A 22267-nucleotide genomic window follows, 5' to 3' on the forward strand; every position below is an offset into this window, starting at 1 on the left:
TCACTATTACTATAGTCTTAACATTTGAAATCTTTTTTCTGACCCATAAACTGAGGGCGACATACGTCCTTTTCTTATTGCCGTAAATGAAACAAGCTCAAGGTGATATCACAGTGCTGCAGTCACCAAGATTTGTAAATCAAAATTAATATTTTGGTAATGCTCAGTGTGCTTAGTGCGAGTTTTTTAACGTTCTCGATAGCGTAAAAGTTAACTCAAATTTGTATGCAGTTTGAACAGCGCCCCTAACGGCAAACGTTCCAACTTTAAACAAATTTGTGTTAATTTTTACGCTATCGAGAACGTTAAAAAACTCGCACTAAGCACTGTGAACTTTACGCATATTTAGTTATCTCAAGTTGAATCCGTGAGCTCGCCCTGAGGTCCGTAAGTACCTGAAATAGCCCCTTAATATATAGTAGGGAAAAAAAAGAGTTTTAACACAGTTGAAAATCCGATGAGTTAATGAGGTGATGAGATGAATGGCTCCTAAGCTAGTGCAGTTTGTCAGCTGTTAGGCCATGTCTTCGCTTGAGATTAATATCTATTATTTTTGGTTTAAAAAACTATCCTCTCTGTGTAAAATTATTACTGTAGAATGTATCCATAATGTATAGTTTATTCAGAAGTAGTGACTTTTTTAAGCATTAGTGAAGTCCATGAGCGATGGTGACTACATACTCATGTTTTTTTTTTTAATTGCACCGAAACGCATTACTGCTTCGCGGCAGAAATAGGCAGGCACATTTCTCTATAGGTCCTTATTTATAAGTAGGTGGCACCTTCAACAATTCGGAGCGTTCCTATAAGTATTAAATAGACTACAATATTGATTTGAACTTGAATCCTAACTTAAGACCCCTAAGAAAACCATTTTTACGTTGTTTGGTAGTATTAAGAGCACATTTTTACCAAGATCATCACATGATTTCAATAATTATTGCCAGTTTCATTTGGCTGAAGCCGATTGACATTTTCATGAATATTAATGTAAAAGTTTGCTGTTATAAAGTTGCATTGACAAAACAAATCACATGGTTTGTACAAAAAATACTTTAATTTTTACAACACAATTATAATACATGTTATTTTATACTGAATTGTGACATACATACTAAACGTGTTTTGTTAAAATGTTTAAAAGATTTTTAAACAAATATACATTCTCGCTCGTATGTTCATACCTATGTTTCATAATAATTAAAATAAAATGTATGGAAAACAATGGCAATATTTTTAAATCTCTAGAGAACATTGTCGGCGATAATAACAAATTGAATTTTAATTTCAATGTTTAACTTTTTTAGCATGTTTCGTTTCCTGGTTACGGATAAAGTTGAAGTTGAATATAAGGGTTTTTTAGACTCGCAGAAAACGCCTATGAGTAAAATCTAGTATTTTTAAAAAACGATTTCATGTTTTGTGAACAATTTTTCTAGTAGGTACAGTATTTTATGTTTTGGGAAATAAAATACACTTTTTCAATTAGGCAAAGTCTGTGCGTGCATGTTCTTACCGAAATGTATAGCGTATAGGTTATAGATTTAAACTTATGTCACAGTAAGTCTTGCATTCGATAAACTTTTGTAGCTTTTCTTCTTACATTTTCAATCCAATAAGTTGTTAATTTTAATTTTGTTAAAAAATACTGTATGTTTTGACATTTATCTTTGTGCAAACAGTAACTAAAAATTGTAACGACAGTTTGATATGATATAACAGTCAAATACACCATTAACATTGAAGCAATATCAAATATGTCCAAAAAACCAGTTGTACGAAATGAACACATGAGCTAAAAAATATTTCTTTCTTCGACTAATAAAGTAACTATACATATTAATTATAAATCTTGAATGGTACTAAGTGACATTCAGATATAGAAAATATTTTAGCTGTACTTAAAAGATTGTATGCCTTTTATCATTAATTTAGTTACAGTCATTAGTTATACAAGTCTTTGCTTCTTGTCTTATATTATAATACCCTAAAATTACTAATTTAAATGCAGAATTGAATGAATGTATATTGTCTCAACTGATCAACATACTCTATTCAACGAAATGGTGATATGGAGATGTTACTTAAGAATGAAAAATTTTTTTGGTCTTCAAGATAATATTATGTAATATATTACTGCACAAATGTAACATTCAGACATCTGCCTAACAGATTTTTTTTTCTGAATGCTAAAGCTACACATAAGAAGTCATTGTACAAGTTTTATGCATATTTCTGTCATATCAGTTTAAATTTGTCATTATCGCAGAACTAATTTGGCAGGTTTTCCATCAATGGTCCTCGAAGATCCATTCTTAAGAGTATATTCTCTTTTAATATACGCAAACAATAAGTCAGTTATAAGGAATATTTGTGCTGTTGCAAAAGACAAGGTGACACCAAAGAAAAAGTTGGCATTAGCTGATCCAGAATATATCCACAAATGCCATACTGTCGGTCCCAAAGCTGAAGTAATGATGAATGCACAGGCCACAATAAATTTTTGTTGCATAACTGAAAATATATATATAAAGATTATGAGTAAACTCGGAAATTATAAAAAATCATATTTTTCTATGAATAGCTCTTATGCTTTATATTTTTTATTAATAGTTGAATGAAGGGCAATAAAGAATAATTTTAATAAAAAATTTCTGTTTTTAAACTATAAGAGTTAGCGATAAGAATTATATAGAAATGAAGAGTGCATCATAAAAATTAAAATATTTTTCTTCATTTAATCATCTCATATAATAGCACTTACATGTAAAAAGGTGTTTCCACATTGGTATGAATGCCATATAGAAGCCAACATCACCCACACAAGGGTAAGATCTGAATACAGTTGACAGTGCTAATAGCACAGTCACCAATAATATTGGTTCCTTCTTAAATCGCAAAGTCAGTGGTACTATGTACAGTATCAGGGCGTTTATTTGGAAAGCACATACAAACAGTAATCTAAAGTGCTCAAACATTTCAGTGAAAAAGTACCAAAAAAGTCCAATATTTGGTTTTAGGTCTGGAACAGTCAATCTGGAAACATTAAAACATGAAATTATGAGTAGGTATACATGTTTATTTAATTTTATTGACACTTTCAAAGAAATTCAAAATCAAATACGCTTATTTTATTGCTGCACTTTGTATTTACTGATTATTAGAAATTGTAGAAAACACATTGATAATGAGACTCAATTGTATAGTTTAACAGTAAGTCATAAGGGACTGCTGGGTAAAAGCTTTACAGGAAGTACATACCCAGAGTGGTTCTGTCTACTGGTGAAAGTTCACACACAACTATTAATATTAATAATGTACTTTAAAGTTTCTTACAGGCTATTATTTCTATTTCATTTTGTTATGTGAACAGTCAAAGTTTGTATTGATGACATTTTAGTTACATATTTAAATGGTAGTTGTATTCATGACAACATTGAATCTTAACATAGTTCTAGCATTTGATACAAGTACATTGGATGTCTTACCATTACCATACCATTATGTCACAAATACAAAGTTAATTAGTTTCTTATTCTAGCTTAAAATAAAATTAGCTGACTAATATTAGAAGAAAGTACTTACATAAAACCATATGTATTGTAAACATAATTATAAGAACCATCCATTATAAATGCCGATATATAAACCACAAAACTCCAACTCAAAACAAAGGCCAACAATGTTTTAATATATGAACATTTATTACATCCCTTGTTCACTTCAGCCAATATCATAGCCGTTGGTACTATCAGTAAGACTGGATATAATGCTTGATGAGTAGCAAAGGCTAAGAACGCACAGGATATTATCACATATCCATGAGCCGCACCACAAAGTGCTGCAGCTAACAACATATTCTGCAAAACTGTTGTTGTCATCCCAACACAGTTCAATATAGAGTATGGATTAAATAAATAGACAGACAGAACATATTCAGATGTCTCTTTTAATTGACTTTCTGTCATAACCATATCCTTTGATTCCTGAGACACATCTGATAAATATTTCTCTTGACAGTTAAGGAAGATTCTGACAAAACCTCTCGAGGTTTTATAGAGAAGATACGCAGTGAGGAGATCCATTGCACTGAATATAAATGGTAGACTATGCGGGACATGTTTTAAAAGATAATGGAAAATCACTAACACTATCGGTGATTCGTGGAAAGCATCCCCTTCGTACGGATTAATGTTTTGGTCGTATAAATAAACACCTTCAATTAACCTCTTCCATGAATTTAAGGGAGTCGCTATTTCTACCCTATTGGATAGTGTATGCCAAAAGTCTGTATGAATAAGCCAATACCTAACTAAGCCGGCTATTACATATTTTACAACCGCACCCATTTTTTGATTAATTACTTATTAATATTTGCAATGTAAAGGACGTATGTGGTACATAATATTGATTTCGTTATATAAACTACTTCAATAGTTTTAATTCGTTTTCATCCCAATTACTATCTTTTTCTGACTTTTCGTTCGACATTGGAAAGGAAACAAGCCTAACTGTCATTGTCATTGTCACTCTTTTTTTTGAACAGAAATAGCAAAAGAGTTTATATATTGTTCTAGTCTATTTTCAACCACAGACGAAAGACAACCATAAAAACAAAAGTGAAAATTTATTTATTGCACCAGGGAATATGTAAGATGGTCTTGTAAAAACGTAATCCTTAGATATTTATTGGATAAATATATATTAGATAATAACATGCACTATATTATATTAGTGGACACCACCATGTAGATTATTGTATCACCGCCATCAGGCCATAAAATCTTTAAAAAAAGAAAGTCACATTCTTGTCTAATAAGCTCTGATGAACAATGCTCGCGCTCGTTTTCTTTAGCACATGATCGTTGGAAGACCTTGATTGTAGAAATGGCGAACCCGAAAAATTTGTTGCGTTCTATAGAATTAAAGCCCCGACGACGCGACGTTAAGATTTTAGTTGTAACATGTATATTATGTTACGCCCTGGGGTTCGGGATAAACAAAATTTCCACCGAAGTACAAATCAAAACTATACTCAATCATTTAATCAAATATACTCAATCATAATCAAAACTTAAAACTCTTACAGATCACTTATAATTCTTAATTCGTTTCTTCTGCTTCGATCACCTTTCGCTGTTTCGCTTCGAGTAGTTCCGATTACTAACTCCTTGAATCCGTGGGGTCGTCGCGTCCTCTTGCGGTGGCGCGGAGCGGGCCTCGGGAAAACCCCTCTGCCCCGGGTAAATCTCCCTGTCTAGTGAGGCAGGGATGATGAGCTGCAGGTTAGCATATGGCAGGCATGAAGTCCTGATGGGTAGGACGGTCTCTTCTTTCTTGCTATCTGCTTGTTGTCATCTCTGCAACGCTTTTATAGTCGATATGACATCCCTAATTATCGACAACATTACTGATAAGTCGAGCAGTTTCGATATGTGTTTCCGCTATTTGACAATAGATTGTACTTCTCGAGCGTTCTCGTTTTTACCAGTTCTTTTGACATCCTTGTCTGCTATTAGACGACAGATGGCGTTGCTCTTACCGGAGTATCAATTAATTATTACCTAACTAATACTTCTTGTTCTGTGTAATAATTCATGATTCCTAACTATTATGTCAATAGTAATTATGCTGTGAGACCTGATTATGGATTGATTTCACCATACCTCTGTTTCTTCCTATTTCTGTCGTAAACCTTATGTTCCGGTCTGAAGGGCGAGTAGTTATTAGGGATTATTACTATACTATCGATCTTTTTGAGGGTGGCTTGCATTAGGTTATGGTGTTTATAGATTTCAAGCCGCTCAGTAGCCAGTACTGCTTATCGGTAATCTTTGTTTGTATCAGTTGGTGTTCCACTTCACGGGTGAGCTCACAAGGTTCAATCTGAGAAAAGTTGCTAATATCTGTTCCAGTAAGAGCAGTGCTTCGCTGAATCTACAAAGAATCGAAATCGCAAACCATTCAGAAGATACGGCGAGACACTCAGTGGGTATGTAAGCTTGCACTTAGAACTCTTCGGCGCGTTCGACGAGAGCGCCGTCCGGTGGATCGGCAGGATTTGAAATTATTTGCTTATGGCGATGGCAGCTGTGTGTTGTCAGGTCGGTTAGGTCAGATATAATATAATAAGACATTTGGTATTTTCACTGTATGTAATTTTGTACTAAGCTGCTTGTAGGTGGATCTTATTGTGTATTATAAATAAAAAACAAAACTCTATTTCTCATCATATATTATTTATTTTCACAAAATTATTAATAATGACAATAATTACTGTGTGCTATAGTGCATACTACACTAGGTAGTTTCAGCTGAAAACCTGACACTACAAAAATCTATGAGCGACGATATAATCAGGCTAACCATAGACTCGTCTGGGCTGCGTCTGGCAATACACAAGTTTCCAGGCTATTTTTCAGAGCCATCCCATACACCAAAATTGTCCAAAAGTTGATTGACAATTTAAAAATATATATTACTAGGTTGAAAATGATTTAAGTATATCTGGCACCGCGAACCGATCAGTATGTTATCGAAACCTGCTTGAAGGATGTTTTATTGCTCAAAATGCATTTTCATATCATATTTTCATATTAACCTACCAGTTATTTCATAATTAAATTTCTAAAAACTTTTTACTATTTAAAATAGGTGTATCTTGAGATTACGCAGTTTGTTCGACATAACTGTCATATTGTCATTAAGATGATCCCAAGGTTTAACATACTGGCAACTCAATTTGGAGACAGATTTAATTTGCTTTGAATATTTATTGCTTCTAAATTCTAATGCCTAATAAATCATGCATAAACGTTTTATTATAAAATTGCTACTAATTTAACATTTCAAGATTTACTTACGTATTTTACTTGAACTGTCATAAATTTTACCCATCATACCTATATAATAAAGATACACCATCTTACTAAAAAAAACAAAATATCACAGAATTTTTAATTATTTAAGGAAAAATTATGTACCGCTAGGAAATATCTGATCATAGGGTACTTTTGAGAAAATCTTATTAGCTACGTTAGTTCCAATGTTGTCCCAGTTAGATTGTGCGTGGGGTAGAAGTTCGCGATACAGCACTCTCCAATTTTGGTTCAAGAAACTCGTTCCTAGATTCGCTGCAACAAAAATTGCATGTTAAAGAACGGTTAAGCTCAACAATGAAAAATTTTGTTAGTAGTATTTGATATTCGTTTGAAGCTTATGAGGGAAAATTCGTTAATCAAGACTCCCACTTCCTTGGTAAGGAAAGGAGCAATGTTGTGGGGTAATGAAGCCACTAGAGTAAAGTGAACCTATGTCAGCTTAAAACCGTCGGGTCCTTCATGCTTTTCTCCTGCCTTTCTTGGAAGGTTTTGTCGATTACCACGTAAACATTACACCCACAATAAAGACGCGGGACCTACCTACAGATACCCGTCTAAAAGTACGTTGGATACAGTAAGCACAAGGTCTACGAATCCCTTTAGTGGGTGCTAAGATTAGTGACAGTAAGTTGTAAAATTAAGACATTAGGAAGGACAAGAGAACATTAAAATTAGTATCGACTGTGCTTCTTTGTTAATCTTGCGTTTCATTTCGTATATTCATTAATAATTTTAAATAGTTTAATTTAATAAAATCGGACTAACTCAATTCTCTAGTTTCCGGATTTTCATTGTTCAAGTGAGAGATCATATTTCCCACGTCTGGCCGCATGTAGAACGATTTTATCCGTACGTATGTATCCGTACCGTTTTTCTCGGGAACTCCGTCTAATTTCCACGTAAATATTAAATCAGCTAGAAATAAAAAATGATTTTTTTTTATTAATTAAAGATAATAACAGTAGTTATGAGAGGCTTAATTTCTTTTTTAATATTTTAATAAAAATAAATGTATTTTATAACACTTTGTTGCACATTAATAGTTTGATTGGTTTTGTTTAGAAAATATTCGGGTTGTGTATGTCTAGAATATTAAGGTGGCATCTTACCATTCTAAACAGACCCAATTCGCCGTGTTTTTTTGGAAAAAAGGAATTGCGGCGTTTTTTATTGCTTAGATGGGTGGTCGAGCTCACAGCCCACCTGGTGTTAAGTGGTTACTGGAGCCCATGGACATCTACAACATAAATGCGCTACCCACCTCGAGATGTAAGTTCTAAGGTCTCAGTATAGTTACAACGGCTGCCCCACCCTTCAAACCGAAACGCATTACTGCTTCAGGGTAGAAATAGACAGGGCGGATGATTTGGCCGACAAATTTTGGATGAGACTTCACCGAGACAGGTGAGCGAACACGAGCTCAGCCAGGAGGGGTAGTATTTACTAACAGCTGCCCGAGCGCTCCCAAAGAAAACCTAAAAGCTCAAGGCCGGCTACTTTGAATTAATGTATTATACTACCTGATCGGAATCGCGTACACCTGAGAAGATCCAGCAAGGCTATCACGTTGAGCCCTTCGCCGAATTTGTCGAATTTTAATAACAGGTTACATGAGCCGAAAAATATTGAAGCTTCAATATTTTCACTGCATTAATTATATTACGAATACCTATATCATAAACGATTTTCAAATTTTTATTAAGGTACGTACACATGCTCGTGTTGAAATCTCCGTATGCTTTGACCTTTAACGCGTTGTATTGGCCTTCACCTTTGAAATCCCCACGAATAACTATACTTGGGGCACTTAAGTCTACTTCCATGTAGAAATTATCTTCGTCTGCTCTCACCCTGTAATCATTTTGAAGTATGTTATGATATGTATTTTGAATTATTACTTTATATACAGTTGTAACAATTATTTTTTCTATGTTTCACACGTAAATACGTGTAAACTAAAGTTGTAAATTAAAATCGTATGTTAAAAAAGGCAAATTAACTCCATAACTGAGAATTATCTTCTAAGCAAAATTTATTATGGAGTTGTGGAGCTATATCCATAAAATTGCAATTATTTTGAACAGTTTTGAATTCAGCAGAGCTGAGAACCGGCTGGTTCCGATCTAGTTCCGATATTAATCTGCTTAACGTATGCATGCAGGCATCTTCTAAACGCTAAGATAATTTAGATTTCCTAAACATTCGATATGAGTGGCGGTTACAAATTTTTCCATTTAGAAAGTGTGTTCCACCGATAACTGGCCTCAACTCTTATACCAGTCACTCACATTCGCACGGATACGCAAACCTACAAGTGTAGGACGACATTTGCAAATGATTAGGTACGCAAAGTTTTCGCTGCATTCGCGGTTTTCGGCTTTTTCTGTGTCGGTTTTTTAATGAACATCAAAGCGCGCGAACCGCGATCCTTCGCGTAGTCTCCCACACATTCGTGTGACCAGTTGCGCCCACGATTGCGAAGGTAACGGACGTTTCGCCATTTCCATAGTTCGTGACGTCTATTGTGTAGCGTACCTTCATCATGCATTGGAACAACATCAAGGTGATGGAGTTCATTGCACTCCTGCAAAATGAATCGGCCATTTGGGACCCTCAAAAGAAATCCCACAAAAACAGAATGGCCGTTCATGACGCCTGGGAAAGAATTAAAAACTCTTTTTCTCTTCAATGTCCTATTGACGAATTAAAAAAGAAGAGAAATTCGTGAGACATTCGTAAACAAGTGTAGGAGGAAGTGCAAACGGGTTCGCAAATTGAATACCGAACCCATTTGCACAGCCGCTAAGTTTGCGAATGAATGTTTGACGGCCCTTCACATGTGCGCGAACATTCGTACAATGCACGAATGTTTGCGCGCATGTGAGTGGCCGGCATTAAAGAGCTGTATTAAGATCAATAGGGATAATTTTGAATAATCTTTAGCTCTTTGAGCTTAATTGAGCTATTGAGCTTAATTTTTCAAAATGCCAATTTTTCAAATGGACAATGCGGTAATAAAGTTAAATGTTTGACGTTAATAGAAAAAAAACACGATATTTTCCTTGTCTGTTTTACAGAGAAAAAAAAGAGGTTTGTTTTTGCTTTATGTAAAGTCTGCGTTATTTTTGAGTATACATAAAAAAGTTCCATTTATAATTAATAATTAATTAATAAGTATCTAAAATAACAAAAACTAGTCACACAATATTGAGTTGTGACAAATAATAAATAACTTACCTCGCGTCGTGTACTGTTGATCCTTTAAGCCCTTCCACGTAAATGTTTTTAATTAACATCTTTACTGCGATCTACAAGGAAAAAAAACTTTAAAAATATACATTAGCAGTTTTAAATGCCATTTAATATATAAATCATGATTTATTACAATAAAACCGAAGCCGTTTTTTTTGTTTTCACGAAGACAGATGAACTGGTGCCCTAATTGGCCATAAATGGGTATCAATCGTTAAACAAAACGTCCGTCATGAACAAACCAAAATTTTACTTGTCGTTGAATAAGTACCACATCTATGTTTTAATCTAATATATAAAATTCTCGTGTCATAATGTTCGTTCCCATACTCCTCCGAAACCGCTTGACCGATTCTCATTAAATTTTTTATGCATATTCAGTAAGCCTGAGAATCGGCTACTATCTATTTTTCATACCCCTAAGTGATTAGGGTTGTCCACCCCTAACATATTTTTTTCTATTTGGACTTTTTTTTTTGTTATACTGAGGTATTATGTGATTGAATGAGGTTTTGTTATTTTTATTATATATTCTCTCATCGTTCACAGCACTACATACCTCTTTCACTCATTTACCACATCCTTACACACTTACAATAAGTTCGTTTTTTTTTCTACACTAGAAATTCCCTAGAAATCTTATATATGGCAAAACAATGTTTGCCGGGTCAGCTAGTAGAACTATAAAAAACTCAGGGTGCCGCCTGTTGCGTTGCAATTATCTATATAACATATAGACATAAGAGCTTTTTCAATTCAGTACTCATTTTAAAATTTTCATTTTAACAGAAACATCAAATATTTAAACAACCTTCATTTGAATACCAATTGCAATAAGGAACTAAGCATATTATTATTTCAAATGACCTTTGCCTAAAATTAACTTACTGAAGCGACGTTTTGGTATATCGAATTCTTAAATGCATAGGTACTTCAATTTGTACATAATATTATTCTTTTTCGAAATCAACGTCTAAGTTTTTAGATTTACATTTGTGTTGTCATGCAGTTTTAATTAGTCGCGTACAAGTAATAATAATTACTATATTCACGGCAAAATAGTTTCAAGAGTCATCATGTTATTACATAAATTGACGCAGAACAAAGAAAAAAGAAACAGAAATAATGACTTCCTGTTTTCGACAAACGTGTACTTTTAAATCTTGTTTAACCGAGAAAAATCTGTCTAAAGTAAAGACTTAAAACACGAAACTAAATAGTAATTGGCTCTAAAATTATTTCCAGCTAAACATTAATAGGCGCTATGCTCTAAGATTACTCTTATTGCTGTAGATCTGTGGTCGTATTTACGGCCCATAAGCTTACTGCAGCTCATACGGGCATCTCAACGTGAATGCCACCGCCCACCTTGAAACATGAGGTTCAAGTCTCACTTGTATTGTATAACGTCTGTTCTATCCTTCAGTGTGCTTAGCGCGGGCTTATTAACGTTTTCGTTAGCGTAAAAGTTAACTCAAATATGTATGCAATTGGAACCGCGCCCATAGCGGCAAAAGTAAGCAAACGTTCCAACTCCATACAAATTTGAGTACATCATTACGCTATCGAGAACGTTAAAAAACTCGTACTTTTTTTCCTAGCTATGCTGATAGCCTTGAGAGGCTATTTCAGCTTCGCTCTAAGATGTAGGTGAACTCACGGGGCTCAAACCGGATTGTTGCTAACACTGGCCCTAGCAAGAGCAATGTTTCGCAGAATCTACCACCGGATCGGAAACGCGACCCACTGAGAAGGTCCGGCAAGAAACTCAGTGGGCTATGTCTATGTCTATTAACTCGTACCTACTAAGCACACAGATCGCAACGACTAATTGTGTCGCGTTAATGTAAGCAGGATGGTCGTACCACCCGTACGCGCTCTTATTGTGCCCTGCCACTAGTATCAAAATTATATTTTTGTGCGCATTTCCTTTTTGTTTCCATCGTCGGCTTGTTAGAAATTACGTCTTTTTTTATCTATACTCTATACTAATATTATAAAGAGGAAATATTTGTTTGTTTGTATTGAATAGGCTCCGAAACTACTGAATCGATTTGAAAAAATCTTTCACTGTTTGGAAGCTACACTATTACCGAGTGACATAGGCTATAATATTTAAAAAAAAAATTGGGATTCTTACTAAAACTGCAATAATGTAACCCAAGGTGTAAAAAAATTATCTAAAATATTCTTTACATCGCGTGCCCTGCGAAAACGATTGATGATAAAATAAAATAATGTACTACGACTTTGTAGAACACATTATTATTTAAAAACAGTTTCGCGACAGCATATGTCTAATTATTATAGCTATGCCGCAATACGTGTTCTTTTATTAAAAAAAATAAAACAACGTCAAATATCGTTGAAATTTTTGTTAAAGACCCGAGAGGAGCCGGAGCGGGCCGCTAGTATAAAATAAAATTATACTTGTCGATCATGTAATCATCGCAATATTGAGATTAGTTAAATATATTTTCTGTATTAACAATAAATATGCAGTACGGTGACGAATGGCGACAAGTGGCACCATAATTGTATAAGGATAAGCCCAGTTAAGCTGACTAAACTAGGAATAATTGGTCCCCAATAAAGGTCAACATGGATCCACGGCAACCACGGCATAGTTATAAATAATATGACATACATATATATACATACAAACTAGTAAATCCATACAAATCAACTATGTAGTTTATTTTGTTACTTTGTCATGAAAGAACGCTTCTTGTTCAAGTAGCTAAGACTAGAGTATCAACTAATTTGCGACCGATTTCAGTTATTTGTCAAGGTAAAAAAATCATATGACTAAATATTTATGCTAAAAATGATTTCGCCTTTTGCAACAATTGTTATTGTTACAATCAATAAATTCTTACTAATGTGCGATGTTCATTAATTTTAACATCACTATCACATCAACAGTAATTGATACCAAGCTACCTAAATTTTTGTTTCTTTTTTCTTCAAAATAAGTCTAAGGTTGATGGCAGTATTCTCTTTGTTGATGTCTATGGACTCCGGTAACCGCTTTACATCAGGTAGGCCGTGAGCTCGTTCACGCATCTAATAATAATAATAATAATAAAACAACATTAATGAATAATAAAATAAATGATGAGTTATAAAATGAATATGAATATTCAAGTTGTTAATTATTTAAATATGATGTGTTTTTTGTTGCATTTTTATTGCTGGACATGGATCGTCTGCATAGAAACGCATATATGTATAGTTATATAGGGATATAAATATAATGTACATATATGTATATATATTTTTTCTATTCGCTGGTAGCCTGAGAGGGAATTCCGAATTCCAGCCCCGTCCCGACGGGTAGGTGAGGTCACCGATTCAACCTGAGAGAATTTGCTAACACTAGCCCTTGCAAAAGCAGCGCTTCGCAGAATCTACCGCCGGATCGGAATCGCGACCCCCCGAGAAGATCCGGCACGGAACTCAGTGGGCAATATATATACCATTTATACTATATACATATGATTGTTAAGACGATCATAAAAATGTACATTACAAAAATAAATCACAATTTCGAAACTACAGTCAAAACCGTTTACTGCGACATCGTTTAATACAACATGCCGGTTATAATAACCAAGAACAAAGGTCCCGGCTGAATGCCATAAGACTGCCTTATTAAAAATATTGCTTTCTACGACATTGGTAATAACGACATACCTCATAAAACGACCACATTTAACTAATATTTCGGAGAATTAGATCTGTTAGAACGACCGGCTAAGCTGTATTGTAAACAATTTGAATAGGTATCCACATTTGTCTTCAATGGCTTTTAAAATCAGGAAGGAAAACAATAGGATTTAGTTTAGTGTAGGGTATTTTCTAATTCTTCGAAACAAAACACGTGCATGCGGTAGTCAAAGCCCACTTCTTCATATCTCTTCAGTTAGTTTGTTACTTATCTATACACAAGACGCACCACAACTTTGTGGAGTTATTCGTGAAACTTTCAAAATCTCGGTTAGAAAAAGAAAACAAATTAATATTGAAGAAAAATCGCGTATTATGTAAATATATTTTTCCAATAATTCCCTATCGATTTATTTGTACTTGCACGATACACATTAAGCATCACCGGTTGTTACGACTATCGGTTTTTACGACTGAATATGAGCAGTCCCTTCGATGTCGTTATAACAGATTTTGACTGTATGTTCAAATTTAAATCTAATAAACGTAAACGTTGATTCGTGGGATCCATTAATAATAAAAGGTCGAAGCTCACAGACAAAGTCACCTCTAGGATACATATAATGTTAAGTTCCAGTTTGGAGTTTCCAGGTAGGTGTTTTTTTCATATTAAATATAAAATGTGTTCATTTAGATGTTGAGATTATGGGTTTTTTACGTTCTTCTGAGAATATTCGTTCTCACCTCCAAAAACTTTGTAGTAACTTTTTTATTTGTAAAAGAAGAATTTTTCGAACATATATTATAAGTACAATAAGCATAATTATTCTATTTTATACACAGAACAGAATAAAAACTCGCCCCATAGAACTGTTAGTTCTCTTGTTGTCATATAAAAAAAATCTTAAGATCTTGATTTTATTTAAATAGTTCACTAAAATAGCCTAAAACTGTTGAAATGCAACTTGTTTCTGATAGCACATCAGTATATTATTATAATTTATCCACAACAAAGTCAGCTTCCATGCTAAAATTGTCCTTAGCAACCGAAAATAACAATATTATTGTTAATATATGCATATATGTACCAATATGATTTCGATTAGTATTGATTCATTCATTTCATGTGTGGCTCATTTGACTACACAAAGACCAGAGTACATTGCTACCAAAAATGTACATTATTCAATTAACATCGAGTACAAAATTAAATATGCACTATTACAATATCTCGTGGAACTCACCTACATGTTTTTAAGTACTGGTAATTTCAATAATTGTATGAGAAATAAGCGTTCCTCAGTGTGTTTATACAATCTGGTATAAAGGAAACACAATAAAAAGTTTTAATTACGTTGTATTAATAGTTGGTCGCAGAAAAACTTGCCTGGTTGTTTTTATATTCGACTTTAAGTTCGTCTTGGAAAAACGGATCCAGGGGTGGTATATCAAGCTCCTCGATGCCTGTCGCCATTTTTTCTATTCCGTCACGAACAGCTTCAACTATACAATCATTTAAATCCAACGAATTTCGATTGCATACTTTCAAATGTTTACCTGAAAAAGCCGTAAAATTACATGTTGGGTACTGTCGCTGTGTTGCCGAGATAATATCCCAAGTGGGCGCTATGTTATATGAAGATAAATTATTAACATTAAACACGTAATTTGGAGTCTCTAAAACACTCTATATGATTAGTAGTGGCGACTTATCATAATATAAAGGGCGAGTTTCAATCGATAATAAGGCACAACGTTTTGAATCTAGACATTATTAGAATGCTCTTCAATTAATGGACAAATACGCGTGAAAAAAATCAATATTTCAGGTAATAAAAAACAATGTTTTCCTTTTAACTATATTTATGGCGAGTCTAAGTTTTTGTTTTTCTAGAGGAAGAGCACTTACTCGAACCGTGGGAAGTAGTAGCATAGGAGATATTTAAAATAAAATAAAAAACTAGAAATTTCGTGTTTCCCATCAATTAATTTGTTGATGAGAAATACAAATCTGTGATAGAACAAGTTATTAAATGTTATAAACAAATATAGCAATACTGTAATCTTATAATTCGAACATACTACGTTACAAGATCTCTTGCATAAATAAATTTTCGTTATCACTGCACGTGTATTAATTACTAAATGTATTTATATATTTTCCTGCAAGAAATTTCACCACCCAATGGGTAACAGAATAGAAGCAAAATAACAAAAATGATATGTATCAACTGTGTTAATTGATAAAACCTTTATGCAATGTCATCGGCGTGAAATATTTCCAGGGATCAATGTATTAAATAATTAGGGTACTTAGATATTATAAATGTATTTAAAAAAAAACAGATTTTCATTGCAATTTCGATTTTTTTTGCGTACATACACCTACAGTTCATTTAGCTTAGGTACTTCGATGTTAAAATTGTTCACAGTATTTTCAAGTACCTAAATATTATAAAGCTAGCTCAGGTTTGTTACAAACTTGCAACATTTTCCAAATAATAAATTAATTGATTAATCAAAGAGACGAATTTATTATTGTTTTTGAAACTTTTAATTTAGAAGGTTCAATCAATTATAATAGAATTCCACTGGATGATGGATTATCAGATAGATTTCTAATCCGTCAAAATCATTAATTAAATAAAACACGACATTACTCAAGTCGAAGTGAGATTTTTATTTAAGAAATGAATGGCGCCGGAAATATCCTAGACAAAAACACCCAAACCATGAATGTTGGCAATTGACCATTGACAATTTAAATTATTATATTTATACAGTTAACTTTTTTTTCTCTACTTTTTTCCCCTGCCTATACGAATAGGTATCGGTAGCATAAGGTCGCGGGCTCAACCTGAAAGAATTTGCTAACATTATCTTAGCAAAAGCAGTGTTTCGCAGAATCTACCACCAGATCGGGGCACACATAGCCAACATTTATCATAGTAAACCGTACTCCTACGAAAAGTCAGTTTAGATTTACGTAGAGAACACAAAAAAAGGTTTTTCTCGTGATGAAGAAAGGAGTTCTGTGGGTGCACATTAATGTAAAACAAACTTAAATTTTTCTTGTAATAAATAAATTCCAACAACAAGATATAAGTATATTGGGAAGTAGATATTGAGAATATATTGAATAGATTATTAGTTTTTAATTATATTATATGTTGGGTACAACATTCAATTTTCTGACCTTCTGTGCGGTAAGGACCTTACAATACAGCTCGGTTAATTCCCAAATAGAATCGTGTCCGTCACCTATGTACTTATACTAGACGATAATAACGGAATAATCTTATTAAAAATATGCAATATGTTTAAGTGTGTGGAAAAAATACCTATTAATAAAAAAATTGGCATTTAAAAACGAAACAGCAAAAACAAGCATACTTAGATAAAAACGAATCAATTAAATAAAAAAGTGACTTAAATTTAAAAAAAAACTCACTTATTTCAATAGCGCCATTGCTAGGATAAATTACACAGAATAATAATAGAATTCGGTACATCTTCGTGGCTTTGAGTGAACTTGCGGAATAACTACTGTTTCTTAAATTTACTATTTTATACCAAATGAATATCAAGCTAATACTGCTACCTTAGAGCATCGTACCACACGGTCGACTAACTTCTGAATCGTAGCTACGATCAGACCAAAGTACCGATTGCACAAAACGTTCATGCTTCAATGTCACCCACCAGTTTTCTTGAATTCATAATAATATTAAGTCATAACATATAATGGAAATTAGCTGTTGCTGCAAGGCTACTTCCGAAATAAAAATAAATCTACGCGTTCTTAATATTGAATACAATGCCTTTAGTATTTATTATTGATTGAATTGCGAGGATTTGCAAGCAAGTCCTCGCATTTTTAAATGTAGCTAATGAAAAATAACTCGGCATGACATTATATTTACCATAACTTACCCTACACTTATACGAGGGTCGTTAAATAAGATTATTCTTTTCTCGGTATAGTAAAAACAATATGAAATTTATAAAAATACCCGCTTGTAAGAAGGATAGTAAATAACGTATGGATAATTAGAACTATTTCAGTTTCCACATTTAGTTGTGCCTTGACTTTGCCCATGGAATTGCTGATGTCCATTGGCAACGGTGATTACTTACCATCAAGTGGACCGTATGCTCACCCGCCTACAATAGCATAAAAATAATTTAAAGGAAGAATAAAAACTGTGATGTCAAACAATATTAAGATTGACCTTGACTCTAGTCTGGACCAGGTTATATAGCAGCTCAAGGTAAACCACAAACCTATGCATATCATGCCGTATTATATAATAAATATTTGGGCTCTTTCTAATACCAACCTTATTGCCATGAGGTTACGGCTAAGGTTGGAAGCTTAAAAATAAACAAAGGCCTACTAAATTTTTCATTAAGATTACAATATTCTAATTTATTTCGTGGTATGCCGTAATAAAGTTTTTTGTGTAGGTACTTTGAATATATTTTCAGGTAATTAATCTATATATTAATACGTGAAGCAAAAACTTTGTTCCCTTTTTACGAAAATTGGGCGGACGGAGGAGTGTGAAATTTTCCACACTACTAGAGAATATAGAGAAGAAGTGCACAATGCTAATATTTTCTTTAAATAATTCATAAAAGATACATTAAATCATTAAAGAAAACATCACACACTGCATACCATGTATTTGACGCACACACGCATGCATACTATTTATTGTCAAACTTTTGCTCTTGACGTCTGTTTTCAAATTGAGAATAGATTAAATATTCTTTGTCTTTGTTAATATTTTTTATAGTGTAGTCTTGGAGAAATTTGTGATTATAGAAGTATAAAATACAATCATAATAGTGTACAAACTTACAATTCCAATTAATTATAGTCGAATTTCGACTACTGCGGGACCTCTAGTACAATAAATTGCTCAAAAACTATAGAGCAGGTCCGCTAAGCAGGAATAAAGATAATGAAACGGTTATGTACTGATCGTTTTTATATCAAAATCAAAATACGTAGTGAGGTATGTTATGAAATGTAATACTAGCACTTTGAGAAGGCGGCACTACATGAAAACCCTCTTGTCGTGGCCGCTGGAAATTACATACCCGATTCTGTAGACCGAATGATTAATAGTCGACGTCGCCAAAAACACGTCATTACGGATCCTCCCGATCCATTAACGGTGCTTCTAAGTACCACAAGCACCGGTCACCGTCCTCGTCGAACCCGTCGCCACGAAGGGCTGGACGAGTGAATTAACCAATTAACACAGCCCACTGAGTGTCTCGCCGGATCTTCTCAGTGGGTCGCGTTTCCGATCCGGTGGTAGATTCTACGAAGCACTGCTCTTGCTAGGGCCAGTGTTAGCAACACTCCGGTTTGAGCCCCGTGTGCTCACCTACATGTTAGTGCGAAGCTGAAATTGCCTCTCAAGGCTATCAGCATAGGCAGAAAATAATAAAAGTAATACTAGTTGTAGACGAAATCCGCTTACGTTATTGAAGTATACACAAATGAAGCATATTGACGTTAACGTACAAAATTATTTGTTCTCTGTCGAGAAAGAAACTTTAACCAATAATAAATTAACTTGTAATGTATTTTATTAATTTTAGTGCCATTAATCGGTACTGTATTGGTTTTAACTATAATGTTGACTAATGCTGTCATATTGATTCAAATCTTTTACTAGCGTAATGGGGACTGGAGCTTACGGTTTGGTGTTCACAACCTAAATACCACCACCCTCCTTGAGATATGAGGTCATAATCGCCACTGTTTTTTTTAAAATAACGGTTACCTTACATTTGGGAACCAGAAAGGACTACTTCGCTGACAGGACGGTTCAATCTTCCCATGTAGTCTAACCTTACGCCTTACCGCCAGTAAAATATTCGCTATGTTATTGCTCAAATACTATTCACAGGCGTTTTAAAATGAAAAGTGTCGATAATTGTGACAAATAAATAAAAAATAATAACAACTGAATTACATGAGAGATCCAAGAGAAGATCAATATTTTAATTTCATTGAATTCAGGGCTGAGAGCGCTGAGAGCTTTAATCTTAACCCTTGTTTTTTATTATGAAAATATTATTTCCAGCGTTTTGAATGTATAATTTATGTACGCGATTCACTCACGAAACTCGCAAAAACTGAAGAAAATGTTCAATTTTCAGCATTTCAACCTAATCATAAAAATGGCTAATTGGCTTCCACATTGCGAACTTCTCATCGGATGAGTTACGTGAATTTGAAAAAAAGCATCCATAGAATAATTTTTTCCTATCTTATGATAGGAAAAAATAATTATAATAATAATAAGTACTGATTCAAAACCCATACACATCAAAACGTCAATGTTGCCGCCTTGACCTTGACACATGAAGTCGAAGTTTCAATTATACTGCATAACGACCCACTCTTTAAAGCGGAACTTCGCGGCAAAAATAGGTAGAATGGTGCACCTTAGTTACGCAAATCTAATTAAGGACAGATTTGAGTGAAAATTGTTAGGTTTTAAAGATGTCGGAAATTTTAGAAATAGAAACGAAATCAAATAAGATTATTTTCCATTTCATGTACTGATGTTGTATTTATAGGTAAATTGGTTAATCAAAAAATACATAATACGGGTCAAGCTGCGAGGTGACCCTAGTAATAACATAAAGATATCATTTTGGGAACGAAATCGATAATAAACTGGTACCATAATGTGAACTGAAAGCAATGTGCTAAAGCACAGCCATATTAGTTATCGTTTTGATATGTTTATCATTAGACCATCCTTGTAACGCAAAATTAGCAGCACCCGCAATTTATATGGACCCTTGCTGGTTTTACATTGCGTGTTAGTTAATTTTTTAAAGTAAACTTCATTCGCATCAAGTATCACCAATTCTCCCTACCTATATTTTAGTTACTTATTAAATAACATTAGGTATACTAGTACCCTCTAACTAAGACATCGTAAGACTTGTCAAGTCTACCCCCTCCAATACTACATGAACATCACAACCATTCTGTGAAGAGTGAAACGATTGAGAAGAAGAGTACGCTTTGTTTTAGGACTGAGTCTCTTCTGTTCCTTTTAAGCTCAAGAAAATCATCGATAAAATTTATAAGCTTTCAATCGTAGCAACGAAAATTAGACCCAGTTTTGTTGAGCTACTTAGGTACTGGTGCTCCTACTATTTCGAATAAAACTCTTCATCCTCCGTCTGCAATGTTCCTGTCTCATTAGTGTACTTAGTTTTTATTTTATTTTATTGCTTAGATGGGTACGAGCTCTTTTCTTTTTTTTTTTGCTTAGGTGTGTGGACGAGCTCACAGCCCACCTGGTGTTAAGTGGTTACTGGAGCCTATAGACATCTAGAACGTAAATGCGCCACCCACCTTGAGATATAGGTTCTAAGGTCTCAGTATAGTTACAACGGCTGCCCCATCCTTCAAACCGAAGCGCATTACTACTTCACAGCAGAAATAGGCGGGGTGGTGGTACCTACCCGTGCGGACTCACAAGATGTCCTACCACCACAGCTCTCAGCCCACCTGGTGTTAAGTGGTTACTGGAGCCCATAGACATCTACCACGTAAATGCGCCACCCACCTTGAGATATAAGTTCTAAGGTCTCAAGTATAGTTACAATGCCTGCCCCACCCTTCATACCGAAACGCATTACTGCTTCATGGCAGAAATAGGCAGAGTTAGTTCCTCAACTCTGCATTTTAGCCAATTTTAGGTAACGACAGCAGAACGTATTGGGAGCTTGAACTTAAGTTGCGTTTCACTTCTCTTAATTAACCGTTATTCTGGTGGATTTGAAATAGTTGTGTTTTCTCTGACGATCCTGGCAACAGTTTGACATCTACACCAATTAATAAAACCTGTTCAAACAAGCCGCTTCAGAACGTGGTACAATTCTGAAATGACATTTCCGATCATTCATCCGAAGTAAATAAAATGAAACTATAATGTTGGCATCGATTCAAAACAAAAAACCGGTCTAGAGAATTTCTCGTATTTGTAAGACAGCACTAACCTACCTACCTTGCTTGCCACCACCATAACAAAATTGAATTGTAAACAAACATTGGTAAGATAGTATAGTAAAAATAAAAGTAATAAAATCACGACGATTTCACATTTTAATCAATGCTATGAGTATCAATTTGCATAAAATATCGTAAATTATGTAGTTCATGATTCATGACTAGCACTTTATCAAGTAATCTATACTTCTATACTAATATTATAAAGAGGAAAGATTTGTTTGTTTGTTTGTATTGAATTGGCTCCGAAACTACTGAACCGATTTAAAAAATTCTTTCACTGTTGGAAAGCTACGCTATCCCCGGGTGACATAGGCTATATTTATTATATTTTCAAAAAAAATAGGGATCCTTACTGAAACTCCAATAATGTAACCTAATGTGTAAAAAAATTACCTAAAATTCTTTACAT

General features: G+C 34.0%; 2 protein-coding genes across 2 annotated transcripts; both read right to left on the minus strand.

Moving 5' to 3' along the window:
• Nucleotides 1–1038: 1038 nt before the first annotated feature.
• Nucleotides 1039–4580, minus strand: PIG-U (phosphatidylinositol glycan anchor biosynthesis class U). The gene is made up of 3 exons (XM_028183522.2): nucleotides 3586–4580; nucleotides 2765–3036; nucleotides 1039–2514 (listed from the first exon to the last, which is right to left on the minus strand). The coding sequence occupies exons 1-3, from the start codon at nucleotides 4347–4349 to the stop codon at nucleotides 2261–2263; spliced, it is 1290 nt and encodes a 429-aa protein (XP_028039323.2). The 5' UTR covers nucleotides 4350–4580; the 3' UTR covers nucleotides 1039–2260.
• Nucleotides 4581–6218: 1638 nt separating this feature from the next.
• On the minus strand, nucleotides 6219–17450 carry an-0147 (juvenile hormone binding protein an-0147). The gene is made up of 6 exons (XM_089727370.1): nucleotides 17254–17450; nucleotides 15190–15359; nucleotides 10119–10189; nucleotides 8593–8732; nucleotides 7647–7796; nucleotides 6219–7133 (listed from the first exon to the last, which is right to left on the minus strand). Exons 1-6 carry the CDS (start codon nucleotides 17312–17314, stop codon nucleotides 6976–6978), a joined length of 750 nt encoding a protein of 249 aa, XP_089583496.1. The 5' UTR covers nucleotides 17315–17450; the 3' UTR covers nucleotides 6219–6975.
• Between the last annotated feature and the right edge of the window lie 4817 nt (nucleotides 17451–22267).

The sequence above is a fragment of the Bombyx mandarina genome, chromosome 05 (assembly GCF_030267445.1).
Source record: "Bombyx mandarina strain Sakado chromosome 05, ASM3026744v2".
NCBI classification, from domain to species: domain Eukaryota; kingdom Metazoa; phylum Arthropoda; class Insecta; order Lepidoptera; family Bombycidae; genus Bombyx; species Bombyx mandarina.

Bases quoted from the DNA above. Each gene is read 5' to 3' on its own strand.
- PIG-U (XM_028183522.2), bottom strand. From the start codon at position 4,349: ATGGGTGCGGTTGTAAAATATGTAATAGCCGGCTTAGTTAGGTATTGG. The intron at 3,037-3,585 runs GTAAGTACTTTC...TAATGTTTCCAG, and splicing joins TACAATACATATGGTTTTAT to ATTGACTGTTCCAGACCTAA. The intron at 2,515-2,764 runs GTAAGTGCTATT...ATATATTTTCAG, and splicing joins GTGGAAACACCTTTTTACAT to TTATGCAACAAAAATTTATT.
- an-0147 (XM_089727370.1), bottom strand. From the start codon at position 17,314: ATGTACCGAATTCTATTATTATTCTGTGTAATTTATCCTAGCAATGGC. The intron at 15,360-17,253 runs GTGAGTTTTTTT...CGGCTTTTTCAG, and splicing joins CAATGGCGCTATTGAAATAA to GTAAACATTTGAAAGTATGC. The intron at 8,733-10,118 runs GTAAGTTATTTA...AAATGATTACAG, and splicing joins TCAACAGTACACGACGCGAG to GGTGAGAGCAGACGAAGATA.